The sequence below is a fragment of the Dioscorea cayenensis genome, chromosome 3 (genome assembly GCF_009730915.1).
Source record: "Dioscorea cayenensis subsp. rotundata cultivar TDr96_F1 chromosome 3, TDr96_F1_v2_PseudoChromosome.rev07_lg8_w22 25.fasta, whole genome shotgun sequence".
Lineage (NCBI taxonomy): Eukaryota > Viridiplantae > Streptophyta > Magnoliopsida > Dioscoreales > Dioscoreaceae > Dioscorea > Dioscorea cayenensis.
Window position 1 is genome coordinate 3,643,875 of NC_052473.1, and position 16,432 is coordinate 3,660,306.

Below are 16,432 nucleotides of genomic sequence, written 5' to 3' on the forward strand. Positions count from 1 at the left end.
ACTCGCAAGAACCCTCAAAATAAACATAGTTAAAATAAACCCTTCATACTTCATGCACACATTTTGTTCTGAGATTTAACTGTCAGATTATTTGAAAAGGTTGATGTGGGTGGATGAGAATGCTATACCATCTATCTCCACTCAAATATAATCCAAACTTAGTTCTCTCATCTCCATCCTTCATCTTTCCTTATCCCAATTCATATATATTGCCATCCCAATCAAAAGGATATGTGGAAATACAAACATCATCACAACAATGAATTGTTCTGTCCTGTATATTCATCACACTTAAAAAGATTTCTCCAAATAAATACATGCCACTCTCTCTTAAATGGATCAGAAATTTAGAATATATTTTTCTCTCTTGTTGAATGTGAAAGACAACTACATTTCAGAATTTTTTTTATTAAAATAACTAAATCATATTATCATTAAAAAAAAAAAATCAAAATTGCCTAAAATAAGAAATGTGAATGAAGAAACATTCGGCGAATATCAATAATGATGTTTATATAACTCTCTAACCATAACAATCCTACAGCTTTGAACAAGAGATTTTAGAATGAGTACCAAAGTTAAAAGTCAGCAATACAAAGTACTGCATTGATCTTATGGTTTCATCTTCCAAATGATACAACAATTCTCAACCAATTTTATAGATAATTTCAATGAAAACCTTACAACATTTACAATCACAATATTTCAATCAACCCGATCGCTGTGATGAATAAACTTGTGCTTTGCAGGTAAGCACATTGTCAAAGCTGAATATGATACAATGTATTCGTGATACATATATATACTTCAAATACTCAAACAATATGATATATTAATATTACATGCTGCCGTTCAGTTACTTGTTCCAATACAAGGCCAATAAGCATTGATTTTTCAGGAATTAAGTCTTTACTTAATAAAATGAAAAATACAGTTACAACAGTGTGCGCAAGGTACAGAAGAAAGCAAATCTTGACAAGAGATATATTCATGTTAACCAGGACCAACTTTCGAAATGTCATAGTGTTCGCTAAGATTTGCCAAGTATTGGTTGAATTCCTGGATTCGATCACGATGTGATTTGTTGGCTGTCTTTGATAACCGGCGGAGTTCTAATTTTTTCCACTGGTGTCAAGTAATCGTCATGCATCTGCTGATAATCTTCATCTTCCAACCTGTTCTCATTTGGATCAGATGATATTCCACCTAAAAAAGTGAACCCCGTTAAAATAATTGAAGAGGAAACAAAATTAACATAAGTGAATGCAACACAATCAAATTTCTAAGACCACACTTTGTAGGCATCTAATATCAAACAAGCAAAGAAAAGGAACCTGATTGAATTTCTTGATCATAATGATGCTTATGTTTCTTCTTCTTGTTCTTCTTCAACAGCCCTTCCTTAACTGTTAAAGCTTTCCCTTTGAGCCTCAGCTTCCCACCAACAACATTCTCATGCCCAGACATTTGCTCACTGAACAAAGAATTTGATTTTCATTTGATAAGCATAAAAAGGTTCAGAATAAGTATACTTCATTTTCATTTATAAGAGAACGCAACAACATGTATTTCGTGGGAAATTAATTCATAAACTTGAAAGCATACATCTAAAATCAAAGTTGAGTCGTGTTTCATTTTTACATTGGCAATCACTAAATTTTTACCCAATAATCAAGTGTAGAAATTCTCTTCAATAATTAGAAGAAAATGTAATGTATGTGTTCTTACAGCATTTTTCAGTTATAAAAAGCTACAAGTGCTTTTTCTTGTAATGAAAACAACTGAATAACAATTCACAAGCCTGATCTGAGAAACTGATAAATGAAAGCTTAGCATGCACTACGCATAAGCTAAGAATTCTACAGATCTTCGTACAACATTCTAACCCAAAAGTTTCAACACCAGATCAGTATGACAGCACTGAAGCATGAACTGTGAAATGCAGTTAGAGGGCAGCAATCTCTTCAGCCATGTCTCATTCAAAAACCTTGTCAATTAACTTAGAAGTCTCTCCAGCTAGACAAAGAACCACTAACAAGGCTATTATAAATATCTTTTGTGAACAAGAACAAAGTTGACAAAAGTTAAAATCAGAAATAATACCATGAACAATAGATAAGTCTGAAGTAGGCCTATTCATTTTGGACCTCTAACTCAAAATCTGCTGAAATTCTTTAGGAGAAGAAAGGATAATTTTATTTTTCAATTGTATACATAGAAGAAGGAAATATACATTCTTTTATAGACACACACAAGTGAAGAAATAACTTTACAGCTATTAAAAGATGTCACATCTATATAATATATATAGCTGTCAATCTAACCCAGAAAATCAGGCACAACTCATGGTTGTTTGATTCATGAAATCAGCCAACATAATTCCTGAAAAACAGGTAGCAGTTCCCTGAAAACCAGTGATTCTCTGTACATAAATCTGATCTTGAATAGTTTTCCACACTCCCCCTCAAGCTAGGTTGTAGATATCAAACATACCAAGCTTGGATTTTAATTCATCAAACAATTTCCGTGGAACTGCCTTAGTTAAGATATCTGCAATCTGATGACTTGTGCGAACAAAATTTAGTGATATTAACCCAGATTCAATCTTTTCCTTAATAAAGTGTCGATCAATTTCAACATGTTTTGTTCTCGTCATGTTGCACTCGGGTTTTTGGCAATGCTAATAGTCGACTGATTGTCACACAAGGTGTTTATTGATTGTAAATCTTGAAATACCAGCTCAGATATTATTCTTTTTAGCCACATCCCTTCACAGATCCCTAATGCCAAGGCTCTGAATTCAGCTTCGCGACTACTCCCGAGCCACCACCGACTCGCTTTCTTACTCTCCAAGTGACCAAATTTCCCCAAACAAAGGTGCAAGATCCTCGATGTAGATCTTCTATCGCTTATAGACCCAGCCTCAACTGCGATCAAGAAAAACAGAGACCGCTTTTATTTGTCTGTTTTTTGAACAACAATCCTTAACCAGTGACATTTTGAGGTACCTTAGAATTTCGTAGAGACTGCCTCCACGTGTTCTTCTGTAGGATTATTCATGAATTGGCTAACCAGACTAACAACCAAACATATATCTGGTCTTGTGTGGGATAAATAAATAAGTTTTCCTACTAATCGTTGATATCTTGCTTTATCAACGGGAGCACAATCTTCTCTCGCTTTCCCTAACTTAGAATTAGGATCCATGGGAGTATCGCAGTGTTTGCGCCTCAACATTCCTCGTATCCTTGAGGAGGTCTAATACATATTTTCTTTGAGAGATTGAGATACCTTTCCTTGATCTAGCAACTTCCATTCCAAGGAAGTACTTGAGTTTTCCTAGATCTTTGATTTCAAATTCTTTTGCCAAGAAATCTTTAAGCTTCTGGATTTCATCATAGTCATCCCCTGTTAAGATAATGTCATCAACATAGATTATTAGTATTGCCCGCTTACCTGCAGGCGAAAAATTGACAAACATTGTATGATCTGTCTGACATTGTGTATACCCAAATGCCTTGACAACCTTAGTAAATTTGTCAAACCATGCCTTCGGAGATTGTTTCAGCCCATATAAGGATTTCTTGAGCTTACACACTTGATTTTTTGTTGATGAGGTTTCCAAACCAGGTGGTATCTCCATGTAGACTTCCTCTTCTAAGTCCCGTTGAGGAAGGCATTTTTCACATCCAATTGATAAAGTGGCCAGTCTAGATTGGATACGAGTGAAAACAGTACACGGATAGTATTCAACTTGGCCACCGGAGCAAATGTTTCAAAATAATCAATTCCATATGATTGACTGAATCCCTTTGCCACCAATCTTGCTTTGAATCTATTAACACTCCCATCTGCATTATGCTTGACAGTGAAGACCCATTTACACCCAACTGGATTTTTTCCTGCTGGTAGATCTGCCATTATCCATGTTCGATTCTTTTCTAAGGCTTGGATTTCTTCTTGCACTGCTGTCCGCCATTTTGGAACTTTAAGGGCTACACTTATGGAGCTTGGTATCTGGATATTATCCAAGTTACTCACAAAAGCATGATGATTAGGAGACAACCCTTTGTAAGAAAGAAAATTATGCATAGGATGATTTGTACATGTCCTTCACCCTTTTCTTAAGGCAATAGGTCTATCATCAAGCATATCACAAGCATCATTACCTGGTGAATGTGAGGAATTTGAGTCAGGATTGGACTCAAGGCCTTATTCAGGCTGTTGCAAGTCTTCTCTCATTGGTTGTTTATTCCTCCTTGTGTAGACTTGGAAGTTTGAAGGTTCTGCAGATTGGATAGGGCTGGATTTTTGTGGTATTGGAAAGTAGCAATATGGTGTGTCTCCAGTGGGCTGTTCTATGAGTTCTTCAGTTGTTTCAGTGGTCTTTTCAGCTGGTTTTATGGTGGTTTCTGATAGCTGTTCAGCAAGTTCAATAGTAGGAGCATAGGTTGATTCTAGTGTGTCAATGTCCCAAAGCTGATATTCGTTTCTTTGTGTCTCCCCTTGACTATTAATGTTGTGGTAGTAGGGTTGTTCTTCAAAGAATGTAACATCCATGGTGTTATAGAATTTTCGATTAATAGGTGAATAACACTTATACCCTTTTTGATGTGAGGAATAACCAATAAAGATACATTTGAGAGCTTTTGGATCAAGTTTACTTTTGCTTTGTGAGGAAATGTGGACAAAGGCAGTACACCCGAAAACTTTGGCAGGTAAAGTAGTGATAAAGTGAGTATGAGGATATGTTTTAAGTAGAAGTTCATAGGGTGTTTGGAAATTCAGAACTCTAGATGGCATTCTATTGATTAAGTAGGCAGCGGTTAGAATTGCTTCCCCCCAAAGAAATTTAGGAACATGAGTGGTGAACATCAAAGAACGAGCAACTTCAAGAAGATGTCTATTTTTCCTTTCAGCTATCCCATTTTGTTGGGGTGTATCAACACATGAACTTACATGAACTATTCCTTGCTCATTTAAATAATTTCCTAGGGAAGATGCAAAGTACTCTTTGGCATTATCGGTTTTAAGGACTTGAATTTTTGTATGAAATTGGGTTTGTATCATGATGTGGAATTGTTTGAAGATATTTCCAACTTCTGATTTTTCTTTCATAAGGAATAACCAAGTGATTCTAGTATGATCATCTACAAAAGATACAAACCATCGAGTCCCAGTAACATTTTTATCTTTTGATGGCCCCCAGATATCACTATGAATCATGGAAAAAGGACAAGAGGATTTATATGTGAGACTAGAAAAAGAATTACGAGTATGCTTTGAGAATTGACACACTTCACATTGAAAGGATGCTGGGCTTTTATTCTTTAACAATGATGGAAACAACCTACGAGGTACAAAAAAATTAGGATGGCTCTAGGCGATAGTGCCATAACATAATTGGATCATTCTTAGGAGAAATAAGTTTATCTTTTGAACAATGGGCTGAGGTAATGCAAGCAGATGGAATTTGTCTTTAACAAGTGGGGAATCAACTTCCATGAGAAAGCAGACCTGCATGTTCCTTAGCATTGCCAATCGTCCCCTCCCGAACTCAAATCCCTGAAATTCACAAAGATCGGGGATAAAATTTAGCAACACATTGTAGATTTTTGTGAGCTTGCTAATGTAAAAGTAAATTACAGCTAAGGTTTGGGACATAAAGAACAGATAGTGTAGGGTTAGATCTTTTGAAATAGTCATCGAACCTCGTTTCCCGCCACCTTAGACAAGGATCCATCAGCTATTTTAACGGTAAAATTTTGTTGACATGGCTTGTAATTCTGGAGACATGTAGCATTTCCTGTCATATGATCAGATGCCCCGGAATCCACAATCCAGGGGTTTAAGCTTTTTGAAATAACACTTAGAGCATGTAAGTAAGTACCTTTTATGAGCCAATGAACCCAGAAAGTGTGAGTTGTGGCTGCATTTTTTCTGATTTTGAAGAATTTCTGCAAAGCACTTCAAGCTGCTCCTGGTGAATGGGTTTGAATCAACATTGACTTTCCTTCAATAGTCGCATGATTCCCTTTAGTGTCTTTATCCCCAACAAATCTGGATGGCTTCCAATCTATAGGTTTCCCATGGATTTTCCAACATGTCTCACGAGAATGACCGGATTTTTTGCAATGATCACACCATAATTTCCCCTTTTCTTTGGCGGTTTTTCATTGGTGAAATAAGTTACTCGTGATGAAGGTCAGTGCCATTAGTGCAGAGGTTTGGGAAACTCGTATAGTAGCAGAGCTCTCCGAGCATCACTTTCTTCCTCGCTTTCTTCCCTTCGTACTCGAAAAAGCTTCTCGTAAAACCCGACAAGGGTTTTTGTTGCTAAAATTCTTCCCCGAACTTCATCAAGGTTCTTATTGAGACCCATCGAAATTTAAATATTCTCTTCTTCTCAACAAATTCCCTCAAGATTTTTTGCATTTTCGTGACACTCCAATGTTGTTCTTCAAAATACATCCAACCTTTGCCATTGGCGTGAGCTGGTTGTAATACTGTGTGACCGAAAAATCTCCTTGCCTAAGATCATAAAGAGTTGTTTCCAACTCAAAAATTTCAGAAGTGTTCTCTTTGCTGGAATAGAATTCCTTGGCTGCCTCCCATATCTCATGAGCCGTGCTATAAAGGAGAAAGTTTTCTCCAATTTCATTAGTCATAGAACTAATCAACCAAGACATCACCATATTATTCTGTATTTTCCAGGTTCTAAACCTAGAATCTTCAGGTTGTGGAGGAGCTATCTCACCAGTCAGGTACTCATCTTTTCCTTTGCCACAAATATACATCATGACTGATTAAGACCATTGGAGATAATTGTTCCCATTCAGTTTATGCCCTGTAATGGGATGAGGTGAATTTTTTGAGGAGCCATGGCTAGCAACTAGAGTTTCAAGAATGGGATTTTCATGGTTGGATGCCACTTCAAGAGCATCTGTGCTTTGAGTGTCAGTTGATATAGTGAATAGATCTAGGGTTTAAGAATCCCTCTCTGATACCATGCTGAAATTCTTTAGGAGAAGAAAGGATAATTTTATTTTCCAATTGTATACATAGAAGAAGAAAATATACATTCTTTTATAGACACACACAAGTGAAGAAATAACTTTACAGCTATTAAAAGATGTCACATCTATATAATATATATAGCTGTCAATCTAACCCAGAAAATCAGGCACAACTCATGGTTGTTTGATTCATGAAATCAGCCAACATAATTCCTGAAAAACAAGTAGCAGTTCCCTGAAAACCAGTGATTCTCTGTACATAAATCTGATCTTGAATAGTTTTCCACAAAATCAATTTAAAGAAAAGGACATCTGTGGTCTCAAAACAAACATCTACAACGAAGAAAAATCTTCACGTCAAAGGTGAAAAAATCTCAAACTTTATTCTATCATTGCATTTCTGACTTTTCCACCATGAAGTACATTCACATGAGAGGAAACATTTCTAATCGACGAAAAATTATACGGAGCATTAATCCTTGGCATATAGCTCATATGGCCTTACATTTTGATGGACCAACAATAGCTGTATGATATCACCATTTGGATGTTCCAGATATAATTCTATGATTCACAAATGACAATTAATCATTGATATAAAAAAATATAAAATGTCCATTGTAATTTTGTAACAATGTCCATTGTATTTTCTTACATGAAAAATATATATAAAAAAAAGATGCAATATTATTTGCAAGGCACATGTAACACAAGTAGACATGTACCTACATAAGGCATGATACATGAATTTGGATTTTGGAATCTGAAGTATCTGGTACCCTCATATCAGTTTCCAGCACTAATATTTTAAACATGTATATTCTAACCCCTAACCAACAAAGGAAATTCAATAAACAAGTCAAGAGAAAGAACAATTATTCTAAGACCAGAAGTATCATTCAGAGAAAAGCATATATATTCTAACCTGTAGCCAAGAAAAAAATTCAGATGAACATGTCAAGTGAAAGAACTTTTATTCTAAGATCAAGAGTATCATTCAGAATAGCAAATTGAAACAAATTCCAGTGGCCTCCGATCCTAGCAGACTGTTGACCTATCATGTAAGGGGAAGACACTTCTTTAGAGGCCATCAAAATTGGTCTAGTCCTCTGACTAGGTTATCTTCTCTTCTCAACTTCAAAAGTAGGCCTTGCAGGGCCTATTGTTGTGTGATATACAACATGCCACATTCCAAATTGTTCCAGAATCTGTTGAAAAATATTACTGTTATCACAAGGCAAGTAGTTCTTGATGCTCCAATAATTTTTACTTTTATTCTTAAATAAAAAGACAAAATCACCAGGCAATGTACAAGAAAGTTACATTAAGAAAACTGAAAGTAAAGGAAATATTTTTCCCAATTTGGTTAAATACTAGCCATCTTAACACGCGGAAGGTATAGAAAAGAGTAACTATAAGAAATTCCATTATGAAACCTAATTTGCAAAAAGAGATGACTCCCTCTGCCATCTCAGGCAGGCCATCTAATCACTCCTGCCTGTTAAGTGCAGTCCTCTTCCCCTCATTTGTTTTCTTTTATCTTTTGTGCCCCTGCTTTTTATAGTCCCCTTTTTTTATATGACTTTTGACAAATGTGACAAGCGCAATACAATCAAGGTGTGCGCATGGGCCAGGAATCGATCATCCAAGTCTTTCTATACCCTCTTTCCCCTGTCATTCTATGTAACTGTCTCCTTTCTTTTTATTTTTTATTTTTGTACTTCTTGTAATAAATTATATAATTTATGCATTTTCCTCAAAAAAAAAAGGGATGACTCCAGTTTGAACTAACATCAAAACATTTCACTGCAATCCTATATAACACCAACACATTCAATTAAACTCTCAACATAACTAATTAAAAAAAATTGCTTCTGAAAAATACTTAGTTGATTGGTGGATGTACACTTTACTATACCTTTCAACTTTAAATCATTTAATCAATAATTTTCAAACTAATAATGGGATCTCATGATCCACAACAAAATGTCTGCACATCTACTAAGTTTAGTTAGAAACTAACAAAAGAAAATATTTTTTATCAACTGATACTATGATCTCATAATTCACAACAAAATGCCAGCATAAACAACCAATATATGATCAGTTCTGAAGCCCAGAGAAGACATCAAAGAACTTCTCAGAAACCATGATTAATTACTTTCAATGTCTAAACAACCGGAAATTTCACACAGAAACCAAAAGAGATCAATTTTCAAGAGAGAAATTCAAGAAAGGGAACAAACCTCGGATTGAATTCGCCCTAATCCGATCACCAGATCGCTCAAGAAGAGAATGGGCTTTGGAAGGCAATGGAAATGGATTTCAGTTTGTATAGAACTTTCTCGTAGCACTTCTCTTTATACTGTGAAATTAACAAAAGATCCTTCCTTTTATAAATAATTATTCTCTAATCCTTTTTGCTAACTTGCACATTGACCCTTGAAAAGTATAGAAATTTTTCAACTAGATTTTATAAGGGTTTATATGTAAAACATCGTCGATGTGGTCATATGTGACGAAATTCAAATAATTTTAAAATTTTGGATAAATTAAATATTATAATTTTTTCATTGGAATTTGGACTTTTAGATTAGGTGGGTCCCATTGACGAGATATTTGATGTCATATATCATAATTAATTTTTAAAATTCCAGTCACGTCACCGCATCGTGCCCTGTGCCGTGTGATTTTTACGTATGACTCCCCATCAAATCTAAAAATTTTGCATACATCATTGCAAGATGAACTTACCTATATATCCCCCACAAAACTGAGTTTGTATATCCAAATTTATCCATCTTATTTAACCATAAAAATTTTACAAACAACATACAACAATTTGGTCTATTGGCAATATTTATTATATTGAGAAAACTTATTTAAGATTCACACAAATAAAAAATAAAATAATATTATTTAGGCTGGATTTGTAGTTCAAATGACGTAGATGCTAAGTTAACATTTATGTCAACATCAACGTTATTCTTTACCTATCTCTTTTTTGGAAAAAAATAATTTTTTATAATCTAAACCCGCATTTTATAATGTTTAAAGTTTAAAAATTTATCATAAATTCTAAACCCTAATATCCTAAAATTTTAAACCCAAATATTATAAAATTTTTTAACCAAAAATTCAAAAAACTTTAATCTTAAATCCTAAATCCTAAACCCTAAATAATAAATGACAAAATTTGCGATTTATAATTTAGGATTTCGAGAGGAAGGTTTCAGTTTATTAGGTAATAAAACAAAATTAATTTTTCTTATATAAAAAAAAGAATAATGTGAATGCTTATATAGATGTTAATTTAACATCCACCTCATTTGAACTATAAATTTGGTTTAATAATTGTGGAAATTGCCAAAAACACCCAGTAAGTTTGCAATATTGCCAAAAACACCCCGTTAGTTTTGCACTCCCCAAAAACCCCTTCCTTTTGAATACAATGATTTTTTAAACCCCCCAAACATCTAACATTGATTGATAGAGTTAATTTGGAATTTTTTGGACGAAATTGTCCCTTGCGTGGGAAGTTGTGGCAAGTGTGACAGGGTTTGACTATAATGCCCTTGGGTGCAATGAGTTTCTTTTTAAAAATGAAGCTTCTATTTAAAATATGAGGTATAAGGTTTTGTTTAAAAAATGAGTTTCCTGTTTAAAAAAAATGAGTTTTCTATTTAAAAAAATGAGTTTTCTGTTTAAGAAATGAGTTTTCTGTTTAACAAATGAGGTTTCTGTTTAAAAAAATGAGGTCTCTGTTTAAGAAATGAGTTTCCTGTTTAAGAAATGAGGTTTTTGTTTAAAAAAATGAGGTTTCTGTTTAAGAAATGAGTTTTTTGTGGTGTATTTATCACCCCCAAAATCTCTTTATTGCAGTTGGGTTGGGCCAGTGAGACAAAGCATGCGGCTCACAATCACAGTCACGTTGCATGAAAAATGGGATTTCGAACCCTAGAATTTTGATCTCCACCTCGATCTAGATCTCGATATTGTCAGAGAAAAAGGTGCAACCTTTCGATGCCTTCGCTCGACGACGAGGAGCATGTGGTCTTCCCCGAGGTCGACGACGAAGAAGATGAAAGAGATGAGGTCGACGACAGGGAAGACGATGAAGACGAAGACGAAGACGGCGAGATCGAACCCTCATCCGCGCCGCTTCCTCCCTCCGTTCCCGTCACCGACTTAGGCACCATGGATCCAAACCTCGGAATGATCCCTAACCCTAACTCTATTGCTATCCATGTTGCGGTCTCCGCAGTCGAGAATGGTTCCGTTCAAGTTCAGCCCGTCTTATCCGACGTCGCCACCGAAGACCTCACCACTCCGACCTCCGAGGAACGTCACCAACCGGATCGCCAACGCCGACAAAGATTTCTCCTTTAAGACCCCACACGAGCAGGCCACCTTCGAGATCGCTCGCCAGATCTGGAGCACAGCACTCAAGCGTTAGCGCGAGATCAGCGACGATGAGATACTCAATGTCCCTACTCAATGAGGTTTCTGTTTAAAAAAATGAGGTCTCTGTTTAAAAAATAAGCTCTCTGTTTAAGAAATGAGTTCTCTGTTTAAGAAATGAGTTATCTGTTGAGTTTTATGTTTAAAAAAATGAGTTTTATGTTAAAAAAAAAATGAGGTTTTCTGTTTAAGAAATGAGTTTTCTGTTTGAGAAATGAGTTTTTTGTTTAAGAAATGAACTCTCTGTTTAAGAAATGAACTCTATGTTTAAAAAATAAGTTCTCTGTTTAAAAAAATGAGCTCTCTGTTTAAGAAATGAGTACATGCAAAAATGAATGCAAAAAAGAATGAAAAAAATGTATGCAAAAAGGTTTAAGGGCAATGATGGAATTTCATAATGCAGGGGGTAAAAAGGAAGTGAAACAATAAAGGAAGGGCTGTCTTGGATATGCAAAACTCACAGGGGCTGTTTGCGAAGTTTTGAAATTATCGAGGGGTAAACATTAATTTTCCCTTAATAATTTGGCATAAATATCATTTTAGTATTGTAGAGTCTAGTCCCTAACATATCTTTATTTGTTAGTAAAAAAAAAATAAAAAAATAAAATAAAGGGTCTTTTCTCTCTAGAAGCATTGTACAAGGGTACTTGTGACAAATGACAATTAATACTCTTCTAAGGGTAAAATAGTAATTTCAAATTTCCAAAGAAAAACCATCCAAGTCTAGATTTCGCAAGGGTATATACGAAAAAAACACCTATTCGAAATTACGGACAAGCCATGTCACCCATAAACGTCATTTATGCCACGTGTTCAACATTCCAAAGCTCATCGACACCAAACAACCCTTCATCACCCAATCAAAAGAACCGGGTCACTAATACGAGTCACAATTTCGCGTCAATTCAAATTCCACCGCTCTCAAAGAAACCCACCCGCGATTTAAGCCTGATCTCGTTCTCAATTTCTCATTCTCGCTTTCCCAAACCCTCATCTCGCCGTCGCCCTCTCCGACTCCGGCGCCGCCGCCATCGCCGCCGCCATCGCCGCCATGGGCGAGGTTGCCGAGCTCTCCCTCTTCCCTCTCATCGACGCCCTCACCGAGTCTCAAACCCTAGATCACGATCAAACCCTAGATCTCACCCCATTTGATGATTTTCCACCCGGATTCGAGAGCTACGAGGCTTTTCACAGCGGATCCGATTGGTTCTCCGATGAATTACCCCTCGCTCGCCGTGACTCTGGCCCTGTTGATCCCGACGGTGGGGCGATCGAGGGTTTTGATTCCGATCACGAGTCGTACGAGGAGCCGGTCTTTTCTCTTTCTTTTGGGCATGATCACAGCGTGGAGCTTGAATGGGAGCAGATTGATGCGCGGCCGGTTGTGGTTGATGATGCGGAGGTCGTCACCAGGAATATTGATTGGGAGGTGCTTCTGGCTGTGAATGATGCGGCGAGTAGCGTTGATGACCATGAGGATTTCGTCTATACATCTGAGTATGAGGTTCTCTTTGGGCAGTTTGAGGAGCATGCGTTTTCTCTCAAAGGTCCTCCGGCCGCTAAATCGGTTGTAGAGAGCCTTCCTTCCGTGAAGCTCTCCAAGGAGGATGTGGAGAAGGGCAACACCACCTGCGCTGTTTGCAAGGATGATATTTCGGGTGAAGAGCCAGCTACCCGGCTGCCGTGTTTGCACCATTACCATGGTGAGTGCATCCTGACGTGGCTGGGGATCAGAAACACTTGCCCTGTTTGTCGGTACGAGTTGCCCACTGATGACGCGGAGTATGAGAAATTGAAAGGGAGGAGGACGGGAGGAGGTGGTAGTGGTGCTATAGAGGAGGAATCACAGGCAAGGTATGATTTTGAAATGTTAAATTGAAGGTTGGGTTTTGTTTATGCAGAACTGCACCCTTGTTTTTTTGCTGGCGGATTTGACTTGCTCGTTATGCTATGTTGATGGTATAAGATTATGATGTTAATTTGTTGTATGAAGGAATTTATATGGAGTAGTGGTAGTCAGTTTTTATAGAGTTGTTTTGGAATCGAATATTGAATATGTCAGATTGATAGCATATTGGTTCCTTGTTTAATAATGTAATGTGAAGTATCATTTGATTTGTTGCTTCCACCAAAATGTTGATGGTTTTTGGAAGAAGTTCAGTGTGGTATGGGTTTCTTTTGCCATCTTGGTTTGCTAGAGAGTGCAAATGAAGATTTATTCATTCTTTCTTGAACTTGTTCTTTTCTTGAGGTTGCAGAGATCAAAAAGCTCATGATCAGTTTATATTGTTTTGTTTTTTGTGCGTTAGGCATGGTATTACAGTGTGATACCAACTTGTGTGGTTCTTTTGACATTAATTTGTTCATTCATTATTTTTTTTTCATTAATCTTTTAATTTTGAGTTTATATTATGGAAATTGAACAGGGTTTGTTTTCCAATTAGAGATCATCACATCTCTATGTATCACAAGCCTTTGGAGAAGGCACATGATTTGTTTCCGATCTGTACTTGTTACTGCTGCATTTATTTATTTCTTTCATATCTTCTTTTTACCTGATCGGTGTTACATAACAGTCATGGGATTTTTGCTGACAGTCTGCCAGCTACCATTCCGGTTTTTGAATTCTGAATTTTGTTGTGTTTATGGTCGTATCAAGTGCAATGGATAGAAGGAGATAAAAGAAAGAAATCTTTGGCTGCCACCTAATATTTTCTGACAACATATATTCTTTTTTGAATGGCTGCTGCAACGTGGTTGTCAAACCCTGTCAGTGTCTACAGAAGATTGAGTAGGTAGGTTAATTGTCAATGCTAGTCACCTCGAATGTGTGTTCTAGTTTTGGCTTAGGCATTTTATGGTTGGGGCTTGTGAAAAACGGAGTTTGCTCCAGTTATCTTAGTAAATAGATGAAGAATCCCACGGTGTTCTTGTAGTAAAATAACGAGGAAGGTAACACCTACCCATTTTGTGGCAAATGTTCATATGCTGAATGGCAAAATTGCAGGATAAAGCTGCTCACCTTTTGATTGGTGAAGAAATTAACTTGGAAGGTTGGTGACTTCCTTGATTTCCTTTTTACTTTTCAGAACAAACTCAATTTTGTATGTTGGCAGGCGAAGATTTTTTTGAATTTCTTTTATTCCTATGCGCATATCAGTTACAGAGCTTTTTATCAATTATAAGAAACAACAAACTATTCAATTAGTCTGTTTATGTGTTGCTTTGTTTCACTTTCAAGCATTTTATTGTGTTATGTTGTCTACTGTGTTTTATGTTTAATAGTAGATGTTGACCAGCAAGCTCTTGATAATCCTATTTTTATTTTTGTCATTCTCATTAGAGAGTCTTCCTGTATTTATTTATTTTCATATCTTGTGCTTTCCCCATGGCAGATGGGGAAATTTCTTGATGTAGTCCCTCTTAACATCAGCAGATCATACTGAAGGCTGAATGATCTTCATCAAAATTATGTGATTTTTTTTATTAAGTGTTTTAGGGCTCTTTTACTTTGAGAGCGCAATAAACTGAGTTATTTCAATTTAATGAAGAATTTGGTGAAGTTATTTCCTTATCTAATTCCTCTTAGTAGGCTTTTACAGCATAGCTGCTTTAACAAATGGGTAGTTTGATTGTCTAGGGGGAAAATTATTGATCATGACCATAATTCGAGTCATGGTTGTTTTGACTTTGAGATTGTTTGAGTCATTATCATCTGTCTTACTTATGCTATTATAATCTGAAAATAATTTTAGATCTCTAGAATGTTGAATGTTGAACTAGCCACTCAATAACTAAGATGGTTGGCATTGAGGTGCACCCTGAACTTCTACCCTTGTAACATTATAGTTTTATTGGATGGTTTGGTATGTTTTGATGACAGTGATCTTCCAAAAGGCTATTCAATGACAACTGATCTGTTTATAGATGTGAATAATTTGTTGGAACCTGGTAGGGAAATTTATTGATCATGGTCATTGTTATAGGATTCTTTGGATTGGGCTTCTTTTTTAAGTAATAGTGGAGGTATCATCCTTTTGTTAAATTACTAGTATATCATCCATCAAATGTGCAAGATGCTAAAGTCTGTTTAATAGTAGGCAGTACCTATAATTTATGGTTACCCTACAGTGTAGGTTGAAGTTAATAGATCTGTGTGAGTTTTAAACAGTGCACTCGAATTATACTCATTCAGAGACCGTCTTATTGTTGAGCTTTTGGGTGAATGTCAGATGGTCTCATTGTTAAATGGTCCTTTTGATTGGGCTTATTTAGTAATGGTGGAGGTATCATTTTTTTGCTAAATTAATAGTACTCCAACCATCAGATGTGCAAAACTCTAAAGTCTAAAATTTATGGTTACCCAAGAATAGTTGATAGACCTGTGTAGTATTCAAAGAATTATTGTTGGGCTATGGGGTGTATGTCAGATGGTCTCCGGTTTGGATGTATGTCATTTTGCCTTGTTTTATTTCCTTAATAGAATATGCTTTTTGATTTGGATAGATTAAGTTTTCAATTTTAAATATTATCTTGTTGAAATTTAAAAGTCAGTTGTACAGCTTCAAATTCTTGTTCTTGATGTGCGACCAGACACCTTTCTTATTATGAAACTGCTGAAGTAGGAAAATTTTTTTGTGTGCTAGAGTTGACCATTTATTTTGTTTTTTTTAATTTTTTCTGATATTCTTGCAGATAATTTTTATCATTCGGGGACTGAATATTTGCATCTAAAGAAGTTATCCAGTGAAAACATTTGCACAAAACTGATGTTAGTGATAATCATACAATGATGAGTGCAATTGTGTTATTAGTTTTTGATTTATCCATGCTGCAATTATCTTCTATTGAATGACAAAGGGCTAAGAAACTACCATAGTACTTGAAATCTTATTTTATTTTATTTTATTTTATTATTTTTTTTTGAGAATTAAAGTTGTGGTGATATGTGCATC

At 35.9% G+C, this 16,432-nt stretch overlaps 2 protein-coding genes across 8 annotated transcripts; one reads left to right on the top strand and one right to left on the bottom strand.

Moving 5' to 3' along the window:
* Positions 1 to 886: 886 nt before the first annotated feature.
* LOC120257537 lies at positions 887 to 9,358 on the bottom strand. Of its 7 annotated transcripts, XM_039265007.1 has the most exons (4): positions 2,104 to 2,644; positions 1,876 to 2,016; positions 1,335 to 1,474; positions 887 to 1,206 (listed from the first exon to the last, which is right to left on the bottom strand). In XM_039265007.1, the coding sequence occupies exons 2-4, from the start codon at positions 1,878 to 1,880 to the stop codon at positions 1,070 to 1,072; spliced, it is 282 nt and encodes a 93-aa protein (XP_039120941.1). In that variant the 5' UTR covers positions 1,881 to 2,016; positions 2,104 to 2,644; the 3' UTR covers positions 887 to 1,069. The 7 variants fall into 7 exon arrangements, 5 of the variants coding, with proteins under 5 accessions (XP_039120941.1, XP_039120954.1, XP_039120949.1 ...); XM_039265020.1 differs by lacking the exons at positions 1,876 to 2,016; positions 2,104 to 2,644 and adding an exon at positions 9,263 to 9,358; XM_039265015.1 differs by lacking the exon at positions 2,104 to 2,644 and having other exon boundaries at positions 1,887 to 2,097.
* A 3,073-nt stretch (positions 9,359 to 12,431) lies between these two features.
* LOC120257617 (E3 ubiquitin-protein ligase CIP8-like) lies at positions 12,432 to 13,611 on the top strand. The gene has a single exon (XM_039265058.1). It carries the CDS (start codon positions 12,529 to 12,531, stop codon positions 13,354 to 13,356), a length of 828 nt encoding a protein of 275 aa, XP_039120992.1. The 5' UTR covers positions 12,432 to 12,528; the 3' UTR covers positions 13,357 to 13,611.
* Positions 13,612 to 16,432: the final 2,821 nt, after the last annotated feature.